At 33.5% G+C, this 15,195-nt stretch overlaps 2 protein-coding genes across 3 annotated transcripts; both read left to right on the forward strand.

The window, feature by feature from the left end:
* Positions 1–2,902: 2,902 nt before the first annotated feature.
* Positions 2,903–14,532, forward strand: LOC116004649 (cytochrome P450 82A4-like). Of its 2 annotated transcripts, XM_031244780.1 has the most exons (4): positions 2,903–3,461; positions 4,084–4,343; positions 12,310–12,466; positions 13,775–14,532. In XM_031244780.1, exons 1-4 carry the CDS (start codon positions 3,123–3,125, stop codon positions 14,396–14,398), a joined length of 1,380 nt encoding a protein of 459 aa, XP_031100640.1. In that variant the 5' UTR covers positions 2,903–3,122; the 3' UTR covers positions 14,399–14,532. The 2 variants fall into 2 exon arrangements, with proteins under 2 accessions (XP_031100640.1, XP_031100639.1); XM_031244779.1 differs by lacking the exons at positions 2,903–3,461; positions 4,084–4,343 and adding an exon at positions 10,877–11,641 and having other exon boundaries at positions 12,053–12,466; positions 13,775–14,520.
* LOC116004650 (cytochrome P450 82A3-like) lies at positions 4,351–5,798 on the forward strand. The gene is made up of 2 exons (XM_031244781.1): positions 4,351–4,494; positions 5,060–5,798. The coding sequence occupies exons 1-2, from the start codon at positions 4,399–4,401 to the stop codon at positions 5,681–5,683; spliced, it is 720 nt and encodes a 239-aa protein (XP_031100641.1). The 5' UTR covers positions 4,351–4,398; the 3' UTR covers positions 5,684–5,798.
* Positions 14,533–15,195: the final 663 nt, after the last annotated feature.

Consider the following 15,195-nt stretch of genomic DNA (forward strand, 5'->3'; position numbering starts at 1 on the left):
TCCCTAGTTTAAGAAAAAAGATTAAATAAATTAATAAAAATTTGAAATTTTAAAATATTATGTATTCCAAAGATATTAAAAGGTAGTTTCTCGCTTCAATTTGCTGGGTAATGGGTTATTTGAGTACTTTCATTGTTAACAAATCCCCCCAAGTAGTTAATAGGATTGGTTTCAAACTATTCTTTTTTATTTTTTTTCATGGTATTAAAGAAATATATATGTATCATTTTTTGGTGTAACTACTAATTTATTTAATTCAATTAGAGTAAAATAGAGTGATTCCGCTTCAATTTGTTGGGTTATTTGAGTATTCTCTTTGTCAACCAATCCCCAAGTAGTTAATATAATTAGTTTCAAATTATTTAAATTTTTTTTCATAGTATTAATAAAATACTTGGTAAATAAATATATAACATTATTTTGTACTATAACTTTGATATTTAATTACAAGATATTGTAAAAATAAGATAATGGACAATGTAATGAATATCAATTGATAAATTTGAATGTAAAGAATCTTTGCATGAGAGAAAATAAAGACAATATAACTAATGAAATTATTTCTCTTATTTAATTTAATTTTTTGATAATGAATAATCTTTCAAATAAAGGTATTGTAGACACATAATTCTAAATTAAAGAAATACATATGTATCATTTTTTGTTGTAGTTATTAATTTATTTAATTTAATAAGAATAAAATAGAGTGAGAAACTTAATTATGTCAAATTTGATTGAGATGAGGTTCGAACCTAAGACCTTTCTTATAGAAATTAATGAGTAAGTTAAAAGGTAACAGAATATTAACGGAGAAGAGAATATTTAACGGAAAACTTAACGGATAATCATTAAAGTAAGGTTAAATTAGGTAATCTCTATTAATAATATTAATTTGAATTATCTTAACCATCTATTTGATTAAATAATTCATCTGAACCATCCATTTGATTAAATAATTTGACCGCCATTTTTTTTACCCATTTTAGGTCTAACTCTCTTTGGCTCTTATTAGTATAGTAGATATATTATTTTTTTTTGAAAAAAGGGTCAAATAGACCCTTTAACTTTTAATGAAAGAGAAATTAGGCCCTCGAACATTAAAAAGGTTCAATTACACACTTCAACTCTTTAAAATTGTAAAATTAGACACTTTATCTCTTTAAAATTGTACAATTAGATCTAATTTACAGGTAACCTAGGTAAAAAATTTAATATATATTATTTATTTTTATTTTTATTTTTATTTTTACTTACTTTTGGTCTGCCGGCGACGTTCGTCGCCACCTCTTTGTCTGGAAAGAGGTCCCATCGCCTCCTTCCAAACTGGAAGGAGGCAACATCCGCCTCCTTCTAGACTGGAAGGAGGCAGCATCCGCCTCCTTCCAGATCGGAAGGAGGCTAGAGGCGGCAACCTTCAGCCTCCTTCCAATCTGAAAAGAGGCTGCGAAGGTTTCCGCCGGCAAAAACAAATAAAAATAAAAATAAATAAAATTTTTATATATTTCTTTTAATTTTTTACTGGTAACTTGCTGGTACATGTAAATTAGCTCTAATTGCCAATTTTAAAGAGTTGAATTGTGTAATTGAACCTTTTTAATGTTTGAAGGCCTAATTGCTTTTTCATCAAAAATTAAAGGGTCTATTTGACCATTTTCCCTATTTTTTTTTTATCATAAGTATTACATTTTTCATTATAAATAACTCTTCAACTCTTATATATTACATTTTAATTTAAAAGTGTTACATTTTTCGAAAGTATCACATATTTCCTTATAAGTATTACACTTTCTCTACTAAGTAACAACCAATATATCTATAGTTAGTATTACACTTTTCCTCATAAATATTATAATTCCATAATAAGTAACATTCAATCAATTTATCCCTCATTAGTACGTATTACATTTTTTTTCTCATAAGTAACTTTTGAACATCTAAATCTAAATATTATGTTTTAATTTAAAAGTATTACATTTTTTTCTCGTGAGTATTGCAATTTCCCGCATAAGTAGCAATCAATTTATCCTCAATTATTAGTAATATATTCTCAAATCATAAGTATTTTTTTTTTTGGGTAAGTTCACGGGATCTTTCTCTGTCCGTTTGACGGTCCAGGTCCACCCACGTTCGCTCCAAGAGGCACGGGAGCTGGCCCAGGGCCCAAAATTTTAGAGGACGTACTCAATATTTAATTTTTATCTAGTTAGTGAAGACATTAAAAAAAATAAAAAGTTTATAATCAATATTAAAAAAATTTAAATGGAGAAATCGTAAAAATGCAAGTTTATTGTAATTTATACTTAAGATCAGAGATTCAAATCTTGCCTTGATTACCCTTTTGATTCGTAATACGGTTTTTATAAGAGATCACTATAAGGTAAAGCATAAGAAACCAACCTACTACTAATTTATTATTCAAATAAAAAAACTATAAATAATATTTTTTAGTACTACTATGAACTCTGTTACAATGTAGTATCTGTTGCAATCAAAGAAACCACCGGTCGTCGAGTTTATTTGCCAGAGTATTGTCGAAACCCTAGTAATCTGCCATTACAAGTCAGTAACCAATTTTTGAGTTTCGATGCACAAAAAATAACATGTTTTTTTTTTCAAACCAAAAACTAAGATTAATATTAAACTGGCGAAATAAGAAGAGTTTGGATACACACAGGGGAGTAATTTCCCACCATGAAAAATAACATGTTGATAGACTTCATTGTAACTTTTAAAATCTAAGTGCCTAATTGACTTATGATATAAAGTTTAGGAGCTTACTTTACTCTTTTTCTTAAAAAAAAAAAAAGAAAAAAAGAAAAAGATATAGAGTTGGAAATTCAACTAATAAGTACTTTGCTTATAAAACAAGAGGTATGCTAATATTTTGTGAATACCAAGCCATGGATTTCCTTTCTACATTGTGCAATAACATCACATTTCCTACTTTAGCCTGCACCTTTGTGCTTCTCTTCTTTCTCTACAAGTTATTCCTTGCAAATCACAAACGCCATGCCCATAACGCAAACCCTCAGCCACCGGAGCTGCCGGGCGCCCTCCCCATAATCGGCCATCTCCACCTTCTCATAGGCGCCGGAAAGCCCGCTCACTTGATCTTCGGATCCATGGCGGACAAGCACGGCCCTTTCTTCCGAATCAAACTCGGCCCGCAACAAACCTTTGTCGTAACCAACTCGGAAATAGCAAAAGAATGCCTCACAACAAACGACAAAGTCCTAGCCACTCGCCCCAAATCACTAGCCTCTCAAATCATCGGCTACAACTACACCATTCTCGCCGTCGCACCTTACGGGGCCTATTTGCGCAAAATCCGAAGAATACTTTTGAAGGAGTTGATGTCTAGTTCTAGAATCAAGTGGCTAAGACCCATAAAGGAATCCCACATCAGAAAATCCATAAAACGCACTTTTGCGGCAAATTATTGTGTGGACCAGGAATATAAGGTACATTTTTATTATATTAAAAACATATTATTTTTGTATTGAAGTTGCATTATTTCATAGTATATAAAATAATGTACTTTCAATACATAAATAATGTACGAGTTAATTACCGATTTGGTCACTCGACTATTGGGATTTCACCACTTTGGCCATCGACAATTTTTCTAACCCAATTAAGTTCTCGACTTTGAAAAAATTAACCAATTTGGTCCTCCGTTTATTTTGATGTTAAACAACCGTTAAATCGGGACCAAATTGGTATTTTGCTATAGTGAATAGACCATTTCGGTATATAATTTTTGACTGAAATGGTCCCTTGACAATAATAAAATTATCAATTTGGTCTCGATTTAACGGATATCAAACGGTAAAATAAACGGATGACCAAATTGATTACTTTTTTCAAAGTCGAGGACTTAATTAGACAAAAAAAATTGTCGAGGATTAAAGTGATGAAATCCCAATAATCGAAGAACCAAATCGGTAATTAACTCATAATGTACTCTAAAATAATGTACTTTATATACAAAAATAATGTAATTTTAATATATTAAAAATGTACTCCGTAGTTTTTATTTATGGTGTATGCAATAATGATTGCACTTTTGGGCACTTGGTTAAGAACAAGGGCGCATTGACGGTGGAGATGAAGCAATGGTTCGGAAGGCTGATTATGAACCTAACAATTTCGTTGATTTTCGGGGAACAAAAAGTTGAAGAAGGAGAAGAAAGCAAAGTTCAAGAGTCTATTCGGAGAATGCTGGAGTTGTTTGCGGAGCCCGTGGTTGCGGATTTTTTGCCGTGGCTGAGATGGTTGGATATCGGGGGACATGAGAAAGCTATGAGGCAGACCGCCATGGAAATGGATAGCTTCGCACAGAGGTGTTTAGAGGAGCACAGAAGAAAAAGGAATTTTAAAGCTGAAGATGAAGATTTCATGGACATCATGTTATCCTTATTTGATGGTGCTTCTAATAATCAAAGTCTTCCTAATGGATATGATACTGATGTTGTTATCAAATCTACTTGCCTGGTACGTATAATGCTTTTTTTACTTTTTCTTTATATATTAGCTATAGATTTTGTTAGGATAAGGGCTTACTAGTATACCCACATTGGAACTCAATGGGTAGTTCAAGTGGCAAGTAAGTTTTCTTGTGTAGGGAAGAATTTCGGGAGAAACCAGGTTCGATTCTCACTGGGCCATCATCAACAATCTCATTTTCGAGAGTCAAGACGCTGCTCTTATAGGATTGTCCTTTACCGGCCTTCGCCCATATATTGTTGTTGAAAAAAAAAAAAGAGAGAAGCTTACGGGTTCTTATTATTGCAATTTATCTTTTGCAAACTATTACACTAGAAGATTTATTCAGTGCACACTCTAGAGTAGTGGACAAATTATACGATTAACTATGGCCCACCTTGCATTGTGGTCTTGGTCCAAAATGACATTTAGATGGCATGTCTGCACTTAACATATTATGTGCTTTCAATTTATTTTACAAACACATAATCGGTCAACTATAGATACATAATATGTTAACTATATATTAGTTTTAGATTTTGTCTTTCTTAAATAGTGGTAATACGTTTTGCAGAGCGTCTTGACTGGAGCCGCAGACACAAGTATTGTAACATTGACATGGGCTCTCTGCTTAATACTAAATAATTACAATGTGTTGGAGAGAATTCAAGATGAGCTAAACACCCATGTTGGAAAGCAAAGATGGGTCGAGGAATCTGACCTAAAACAATTGATTTACCTACAAGCTGTCATTAAAGAAACATTGCGTTTATATCCGGCAGCCCCACTTGGGGTACCACATGAAGCCATAGAAGATTGCACTATCAATGGTTACCACATCCAGAAGGGTACACGAATATTGCTTAACATTGCAAAGATCCATCGTGATCCAATAGTGTGGGTGGAGCCAGATAAGTTTAAACCTGAGAGATTTTTAACTAGTCACAAAGATATTGACGTTAAGGGTAATAATTTCGAGTTGATTCCATTTAGTAGTGGACGAAGGATATGTCCGGGAATTTCTCTAGGGTTACCAACTATTCAATTGACACTGGCTAGCCTATTTCACAGCTTTGATATGAGAAGGTTGTCAAATGAGCCAATTGAGATGACTGAAAGTAGTGGAATGACTAATATCAAAGCCACTCCAGTACAAGCCCTCCTCATACCACGCTTGGCTTCTAATTTATATGGTTGAACATATAAGAAAGAAATATGATAATTTTAGTCCTCGATTGTAATTATGTTAGAAAGAAATATGATAGTTTTAGTCACTCGATTGTAATTATGCTTTAAATTTAGTCTCTTATTTATAGATCAAACTATATATATATATATATACTATCACAAATTGAGAAAGATAGTAAAAGTATTGTTTCCCAAAAAAAAAAATCCTTTTATTCATGTACCCATCATGTCATTAGTGTTTTAAATAAATTTAAGTGTTATGAATTTGTGTGTTTACGTTATTATATAATTTTCGTGTTAGCACTCAAGGTGTAAGTGAAGTAGCTAATAAGTTTTTCAAACGTGTAGTTACATCCAAATCTATTAAATATTTTTTGGTTACTCACAAGTAAACTATATTACGTGACAAACCAAATAATAATATAGATTATACCATGAACCAATGACCATGTCTGCCTTTCATTATGGATCCTGGTTCAAAATGATAGATATTAAGATTATGTGTCTATAGTTGACATATCATGCACGTGCCTTCAGTTAATAAATTATGTACCATACGGGAGAGGCAATATATGTACAATTTTAAAAATTGAGGGGCAACATTTACACCACTAATAATTCAGGGGTAACATTGATAATTGACATATTATATAAAGTCATAAATTACAATTTTCTCTTTTATGATTTAAGTTTCATTGTTAAAATAGTAGCGGTTGATATAGCCCTCGTTAAATACACTTATTTAGCGACGATTCTGTCATGCCGCCGCTAACTAAATGTTCATAATTTTGTAGTGAGTGTTTCTTTTCTGCTCATCCCTTACTTCTCTTGCATTTTTAGAACCACAGTCTCATATTGAGAACAACTTTGTAACTTCCTCTTTTAAATTCTACTAATTAACGCACTCAATCTACCACTTCCAAAGAATATGGATGCAAAAGCCCATGTAAATTCTTTTGTTTCAACCTAGTATAGGCCTGCTGCATTTGCACTTCATTCCCAAGTTGAATGGTTTGAGTTAGAGTGAGCAAGGGAATGCTGCTTTCTTGTCTATTAACAGCAACTCTAGCATCAATGTTTTCCCTTAGCTTGTCACTTCTGCTGAGTTTATTCTAGAAACAAATTAAATTGAAGCTCTTATCCTCTTATTGCTTGAGCTTGGTCTTCTCCTCGAAGAACTAGGCCTTGAGAATTGAAATGCTAGATTGGACTTCTCAGCCGGTTAAAGATTTGGACTTAAAATAAAGGCCCTGTTTGGTAAATGGTTGTTAGCTGATTGGGTTAAAATGTATGATTAATTGATAATATTGGCTGATTGTAGAAAGTTGTTTGATAGATTAGCTATTAGCTGATAGCTGTTTGGTGTAATTTTTTTACTCAAAAAAGCTAATTGAAAAGGCTACTTCGAGTAGTCTTTTGAATTTTAGTATTTTGGAGTTACAAAAAGCTTATTAACCAAATAACTAATAGTGGTCAAATAAGCCAAAATTGGCTGATAGGCTGATTATTTACCAAACACGGCCAAAAAAATTTAGGAAAATTCATATCTAGGTTAGATTTAGAATCGGTGTCCTATGATAACTCAGACTGAGTCCTGAAAAATCTAACAAATTCCAATTGCTTCAATCCCAAACCTAGATGAAGTAAATATTAGATACAACGTTAAACAGAGCTAAGAAAACATTTAGAATTTTTTACCAAAGAAAAAAAAAAAGTTCAGTATTTTTTCTTCAATTGAAATTCAAATTAAATCAAAAAATCAACAACACATCACTGCTGCAAAAATCGACTGCCTAGGCCCTAGGCGCCCCTAGGCCGAGGAGAATTGTTCCCTAGGCGTCCGCATAGCTGGCCGTCCGCCTAACTCGGCCAAGTTAACTCGCCCAACTCAGCAGAGTTAGCCAAGTTAACTCGGACCAGTCAGTCTTGTTTATTTTTTTTAATTATATTTATATATATTTAAATTTATTTATTTATATAAATAAGAGAAGTAAGATATATATATATATATATATATATATATATATATATATATAATATAATATAATATAATATATGACATACACCTACACACATGCACTATTTTTTTTTTTGTTTTTATAGGTCGCATCCGCCCGCCTAGGCGCTACGCGCTAGTCTACCGTCCGACTAGCGCATAGTACATACTGTAACCATGGTATTCATAGAACAACATGTAAGGTGAATCGGACGGCTGATGCATACCGAAAAACTCAAAAATTACAAATTTCAAATATGTAATACTTGAATTCGTAGTAATAACAACTAACAAGCAGAAAACCGTCTAGATTAAAAATAAAAATTACCCTAATATATTTAAGAACAAAGAATGAAAAATACTTATCTAGGTTTTAAACCCCAATCGGTGTAAATTGCGGACTGCCTTTGAATCGTGCCAAAAATCTAAAAAACATATTTGATCATAAATCTACATCTATGAAAACATAGAATGAGTGTTTAAACGTAGATAAGAATGTGAGAGAAAGAAGATCGATCGAAGAAATATAGCAATGTTCTTTGTGGGGAAGGGTAAATTTGGGTAGTGGTAATATATTACTGAATTTAGGATTTATTTCGGGTATGGGCTAATGGGCCGTTTTTGATGGGCTCAAAGATATTATGGCAATGTTGGGCTGCAATTGCCATTCTCATTTTTGTTTTGGGTATAAGAATATTGTGTTAGCACATAGGAATACATAGCATAATTTTCTTTATACATTTAGATTTAAATATGTATTTGTATATACATACAAACTCTAAATACTTAGTGTACGTATCTTTGTTATATTTATTAGTTAGACTCTCATTTGCAATACATGTTTTAATACATATATATTTTGTTGTTGGTGATATTCTAAGTATCGTTAATTAACCTCGACAAATTTTAATTGATTGAATTATACAATTGTGATTTGAAATAAATATGTGAATAGAAATGTTAACCCTAAAATCGTATGTACACTATACGGTTCGTGATATTGTTTTCTTTTCAAAGAATGATAATTTAAGGTCGTTAGAGGTTTAGAGGGAAATCATAAAGGTTCCTCTAAAAGTAACTCAGGGTCTGAATTGTCATCTTCGTACGTTTATGGTGTTTTTGACAACTCAAGGATTTCACCATTGAGCATTATAACTCATGGTAAGTGTAAATTAAAATGTGTATGTAATCACTAATTGTAAATCTTATGATACAAGTATTATAACCAAGAGTCAAGGACAGACGTTATCTCATGTAGGGTTGTTGTTAAAGAAACCTGTTTTTGTTCATGGTCATTTGTACGTCACTGCTTCAAGGGTTAGCAACCCAAAGGGTTTAAAAATTTTGATTGCCATCGAAGGTGAAAGGACGGTACTACGACTGCAAATGTGGTGTACCATGAAGTATTTAATAATTTGTAATTTCGAAACAATGATTAATAAGTTTTACCAATACTCTTTTGTTCAACTATTTTTGTTAAAGTAAAAAATCTAAAATAAAAAACAATGCATTCATTATCTTTTAAAGAAATCTTTTTAATTAATTTCGAATAAAAAATAGTATAAGTCTTATCCGTGCATCGCACGGGACATTTACAAGTTTATGAAGAATGGTGAGAAAATCTGAAAGCAAATATTTAAGAGAGAAGTAGTTGGGGGTTGGGGACTTGGGGTACGTAATAAATAATGTTTGGGTTTTGGGTAAAGGAAAGTGAGTTGAATGCCGTTTGTGGCTTTTGGGTAGGCAAAGAGTAAACAAATGGTAGGGGTGAGCAATCCGATTCGATTTATTCGAAACGAGCCGAACTAGTAATACAAAATTGAACGGTTCAAGATTCTTATAAACCGAATGATTCGGTTAAAAACCGAACTGAACCTTACATCTTCATTATTTAGTTGTACTTTATTGGAACCAAATATTGATTATTTAGTATGCTTAACTAATGTGAGGAATTTTATCTTCATTTATTAGTTGGTCAAATCAATGATGAGTGTGTATATCATTAATTTTGCTAAAGAACAGTGGGAGTGATCAATTACAAAAAGATCATTAAGATGCTCCACTAAAGATTATGGATTTTATTGTCTTCGTACATCCCAATGCAAATTGGATTGTATGTCAAACACTAAGTCCATAACAGCAACAACAACAATAACAATAAAAATAATAATAAAGAAGTAAATCTAAGTCTTTTGATGTTTGGTCTGTCCGTCGTTTAATTCCTATTCTCACTAGTATCTCTCTTAAATTTTTTATTTGATTTCTTTATAGTTTGTTCTTTACTTTAATTTGCGTTTTTGTTGTTTGCTGCAATTGTTCTTTACCTCACAATTAGTACTTAGTAGTATGTTTGGAATTTTATTTTGTTATATAATGTTTAGATTTTGGATATGGATAATGTGAGTACGTTCGGAAAATTAGGAAACACTGAAATTTGGGGACTTAAACCGAACCGAAACTGAACTCTAATATTAAACCGAATAATGGTTTAAAATTTTTAAAATCGAAAAAAACTGAACATGATATTAGAGGTGGAAATTGGGGAGAGAGAATCGGTGATTGGAGTACCAATCGTTATATCGTAGACCACGGTGCACATAGCAATGTGCACCACGTACGTAAACGACGTCGTTTCGATATTAGTGGACGCGGACGCGAATAACTTTAGGGAATTCATTATCTATAATATACATAATCATTATCTAGAATACACAGAACGTTTGCCTAGAATACACAGAATGTTTGCCCAGAATACACAGAATATTGACACAAAATACACAGAACTCATCCTCCTAACATTCGAATGCACAACAAATCACAACCTGTGTTAATAACATGAATACACAGAATATTGACACAAAATACACAGAATTCATCATCCTAAACATTCGAATGCACAAACACATCACAACTAACATGAATACACAGAACGGTTGCCTAGAATACACAGAATGATTGCCTAGAATACACAGAACGATTACCTAAAATACACAGAATATTAACATAAATACCGATACGGATCGAAATGGGAAACGTGATTTCCAAAAAAAGGAACGTTTAGTTTACAATGCTCAAAACGACGTCGTTTACATACGTGGTGCACGGTATAATTTGCCTTGGAGTACTGTTTTCTCCCTCCTCGTTACTCCAAAATTTAATCTGATTACGATTTACGGGTACTTAGCTACCTCATAAAACGGTGATGAGAGTACCGACAACAACCCACATTTTTCTCCAACCCTACCACACATGTACAATATTATCTCTCTTCTCTCTCAAATACACATTATAGTCATCAACCTAACTTCTGGTACAAAATTTAGGGGCCTAAAGAGATGACTTGGGAATTCAACTACAACTCTCTACTTATAAAAACAAGAGGTATGCTAATTAATGTTTTGTGAATACCAAGCCATGGATTTCCTTTCTCCATTCCGCAATAACATCACATTTTCCACTTTAGCCTGCACCTTTGTGCTTCTCTTCTTACTATACAAGTTATTGCTTGCAAACCACAAACCCCATGGACATAACCAAAACCCGGCACCAGAGCTACCAGGCGCCCTCCCTATAATCGGCCATCTCCACCTTCTCATGGGCGCCAAAAAGCCTGCTCACTTCATCTTCGGATCCATGGCGGATAAGCACGGCCCTATCTTCCGAATCAGACTGGGAAACCAACAAACCTTGGTCATCAGCAGCTCCGAAATAGCAAAGGAATGCTTCACAACAAACGACAAAGCCCTAGCCACTCGCCCCAAATCACTAGCCTCTCAAATCCTCGGCTTCAACTACACCATTCTCGCCGTCGCACCTTACGGGGCGTTTTTGCGCGAGATAAGAAAGATACTTTCGCAGGAAATGCTGTCCAGTTCTAGAATCGAGTCTCTAAGACCCACAAGGGAATCCCACATGAGAAAATCCATAAAACGCACTTTTGCGTCAAATTATTGTGTGGACCAGGAATATAAGGTACATTTTTATTATACTAAAAATACATTATTTTTGTATTGAATGTACATTATTGCATAGTATATAAAATAATGTACTTTCAGTACATAAATAATGTACTCTAAACTAATGTACTTTATATACCACAAACTGTATTTTTAATATATTAAAAATGTATTTTTTATTTATGATCTACACACAGCTGGGCAAATTGTACTGTGGACCATGGTCATGGGGGATAATGCAGTTATGTTGAACTGATACTGTAGTTGTGTTGAAAGGGAACTGTAGTTGCGTTGAACACAACTGCAGTATCAATCATGACCCATTGTTCACAATGCATTATAGACCATGGTCCACAGTATAACGATTGCACAGCTTTGTGACTACGGTCCATGTAATAATGATTGCACTTTTGGGCACTTGGTTAAGAACAAGGGCGCATTGACGGTGGAGATGAAGCAATGGTTCGGAAGGCTGATTATGAACCTAACAATTTCGTTGATTTTCGGCGAGCAAGGAGACGAAGAAGAAGAGAGCAAAGTTCAAGAGTCCATTAGGAGAATGATGGAGTTGTTTGCAGAGCCCGTGGTTGGGGATTTTTTCCCGTGGCTGAGATGGTTGGACATCGGGGGACATGAGAAAGCTATGAAGCAGACCGCCATGGAAATGGATAGCTTCGCACAGAGGTCTATAGAGGAGCACAGAAGAAAAAGGAATAACCCCAATTTTAATGGTAAAGATGAAGATTTCATGGACATCGTGTTATCCCTATTTGATGGTGCGTCTAAGCCAAGTCTTCCCAATGGATATGATATTGATGTTGTTATCAAATCCACTTGCCTGGTACGTATAATAATGCTTTTTACTTTTTCTTTATATATTGGTTATGGATTTTGTTAGGATAAGGGTAATAGATTTTGTTAGGATAAGGGCTTACTACTATCCACTCAATAAAAATTTCCTTCTAGCACCAATCATTCTTAATTGCTCTTATTATTATCATTATGTCAAAACCTATAGTTAGTAATGAAGGTGTCAATGACTTTGTGGTTAAGTGGCATATAGTGACTCTTTCAAATGGGAGGTCATGAGATTGAGTCTAAATAGGGGTGATGTGCTTTACCAAACTTATAACTCCCTTATAAAGCCACACAATTTTTAGAGTCAGGACTTTGCCCTTTACTAGCCTGTGCCGAACAATCCCTTAGCCATATGGTGTTAGACTTACCCTTTATTACCGACCTCCACCCATTATGGTTGAACCAAAAAAAAAAACAATCCCTTAACTGAAAAATCCCTTAGCCATATGGTGCTAGACTTGGCCTTTATTACCGACCTCCACCCATTATGGTTGAACAAAAAAAAAAAAGCTCAATAATCCCCTAGCCATATGGTGCTAGACTTGGCCTTTATTACTGACCTTCCCCCATTATGGTTGAACAAAAAAAACGCTCAGAGGTTCTCTCTTTCTTGTATGTTTTGCGGGCTATTACACTCAGACACTCAGTGCACATACACCCTAGAGTAGTGGACAAATGGGGGCTATTAGTCTATTATGCTAGAAGATTTATTCACTGCACACCTTAGCTTAGAGTGGACAAATTATACAATTAACTAGGGTTCATCTTGCATTGTTGTCCTAGTTCAAAATAACATTTAGATGGCGTGCTTGCATACTTAACATATGATGTGTTTTAGTTAACATATTATGTGCTTTCAATTTATTTTACAAACACATAATCAGTCAACTATAAATACATAATGGGTTAACTATATACACATAATTTGAATGAATAATTTTAGGGTACTAATTATAAATTTTCAAAATGTTTAGGAAGGCTATGGCCATTCCCGCCCTTAGTTCTGCCTCTAGCTGATAAATATATTTTCTAAATGGGAAAATAGAAAATAAAAAATGGTACATGGAAAATAAAAGATATAGAATATTGAAAACTAAAAATTTTTGGTAAATGGGCTCTAAAATTTCCTTTTGATATTCTTAAAAAAAAAAAAAAAGATTATAAGAAAGTACTATATAAAAGAATTATATTTATACCATGTACGTAAACTAACAATTTTTCTAATAAATATTAAACAATGAGATAAAGGAAAAAAAAGGTTATTATCATATGTATATTATTGAAATTGCAGAGCGTCTTGATTGGAGCAGCAGAAACAAGTATTGTGACATTGACATGGGCTCTCTGCTTGATACTAAATAATTACAGTGTGCTGGAGAGGATTCAAGATGAGCTAAACACCCATGTTGGAAAGCAAAGATGCATTGAGGAATCTGACTTAAACCAATTGATTTACCTACAAGCTGTCATTAAAGAAACATTGCGTTTATATCCGCCAGCCCCACTCTTGGTACCACATGAAGCCATGGAAGATTGCACTGTCAATGGTTACAACATTCAGAAGGGTACACGAATATTGGTTAACATTGCAAAGATCCATCGTGATCCAATGGTGTGGGCGGAGCCAGATAAGTTTAAACCTGATAGATATTTAACTAGTCACAAAGATATTGACGTTAGGGGCAATAATTTCGAGTTGATTCCATTTAGTAGTGGACGGAGGATATGCCCTGGAATTTCTCTAGGGTTACAAACTATGCAATTGACACTAGCTAGTCTATTTCATAGCTTTGATACAAGAAGGTTGTCAAATGAGCCAATTGACATGACCGAAAGTAGTGGAGTGACTAATGTCAAAGCCACTCCACTACAAGCCCTCCTCATACCACGCTTGGCTTCAAATTTATATGGTTGAACATCTACATCTATCTACAATCTTAATAACAGCCAATAAAGTTAGGGTTCTAACGGAAAAAAAAATTGTTTGTAGTATTTATTTACTTAAACGAATGGTTCATATTATTTTGATTTTAGTAATTTTATATGATTTTCTTTCTTTACCTTCTATTATATTATTTTCTTTCTTTAAATAATTCCGCATTCCGTTAGTAAAAATTTTAGTAACGGAATATTCCCTTAACTTTTAACTTATCTATTAATTTCTATAAGAAAGGTTTTAGGTTCGAACCCCATCCCAATCAGAGTTGCATAATTGTTAAACATATACTACGAATATATTAGAATATATTATTGAAAAGTGAGTACCCCACTCTATTACGCTTATTAAATTAAATAAATTAGTAACTACAAAAAAAATAATACATATGCATTTATTTAATTTAGAATTTGATGTTAAGAAATTTAAGAAATTTAAGAAATTTTAGTAAAAATAAAATAAACATCAAAAGTAAGGATGTGTTTGGAAACCCGGAAAATGATTTCTGAAAATCATTTTCCGGATTTCTCATGTTTGCCTACACATGAAAGACCCAGTCAACGGAAAGTAATTTTTGTTGATTGGAAAAAATCAAGCCAAAATGGTGGAAAATGACTTCCGTCCAAAATGGGCGGAAGTCATTTTCCGCCAATGGTACTGCATCGTCACAGCCTCACAGGCTTTGGTTTCTTGGCGGAAACCAAAGCAACTGGTTTCAGCAACTGGTTTCCGCGAGGAAACCAGAGGGGGAGGGTTTTGGTTTTGGTTTTTTTTTT

Source organism: Ipomoea triloba, chromosome 14, assembly GCF_003576645.1.
Source record: "Ipomoea triloba cultivar NCNSP0323 chromosome 14, ASM357664v1".
In the NCBI taxonomy this organism is placed as follows: Eukaryota; Viridiplantae; Streptophyta; class Magnoliopsida; order Solanales; family Convolvulaceae; genus Ipomoea; species Ipomoea triloba.

What these genes read in the sequence shown, in the direction of transcription:
- LOC116004649 (XM_031244779.1), top strand. Translation starts at nt 11,063, where the DNA reads ATGTTTTGTGAATACCAAGCCATGGATTTCCTTTCTCCATTCCGCAAT. An exon ending in GTGTGGACCAGGAATATAAG is followed by an intron (nt 11,642 to 12,052) that starts GTACATTTTTAT and finishes CACTTGGTTAAG; the next exon opens with AACAAGGGCGCATTGACGGT. An exon ending in TTATCAAATCCACTTGCCTG is followed by an intron (nt 12,467 to 13,774) that starts GTACGTATAATA and finishes TTGAAATTGCAG; the next exon opens with AGCGTCTTGATTGGAGCAGC.
- LOC116004650 (XM_031244781.1), top strand. Translation starts at nt 4,399, where the DNA reads ATGGACATCATGTTATCCTTATTTGATGGTGCTTCTAATAATCAAAGT. An exon ending in TTATCAAATCTACTTGCCTG is followed by an intron (nt 4,495 to 5,059) that starts GTACGTATAATG and finishes TACGTTTTGCAG; the next exon opens with AGCGTCTTGACTGGAGCCGC.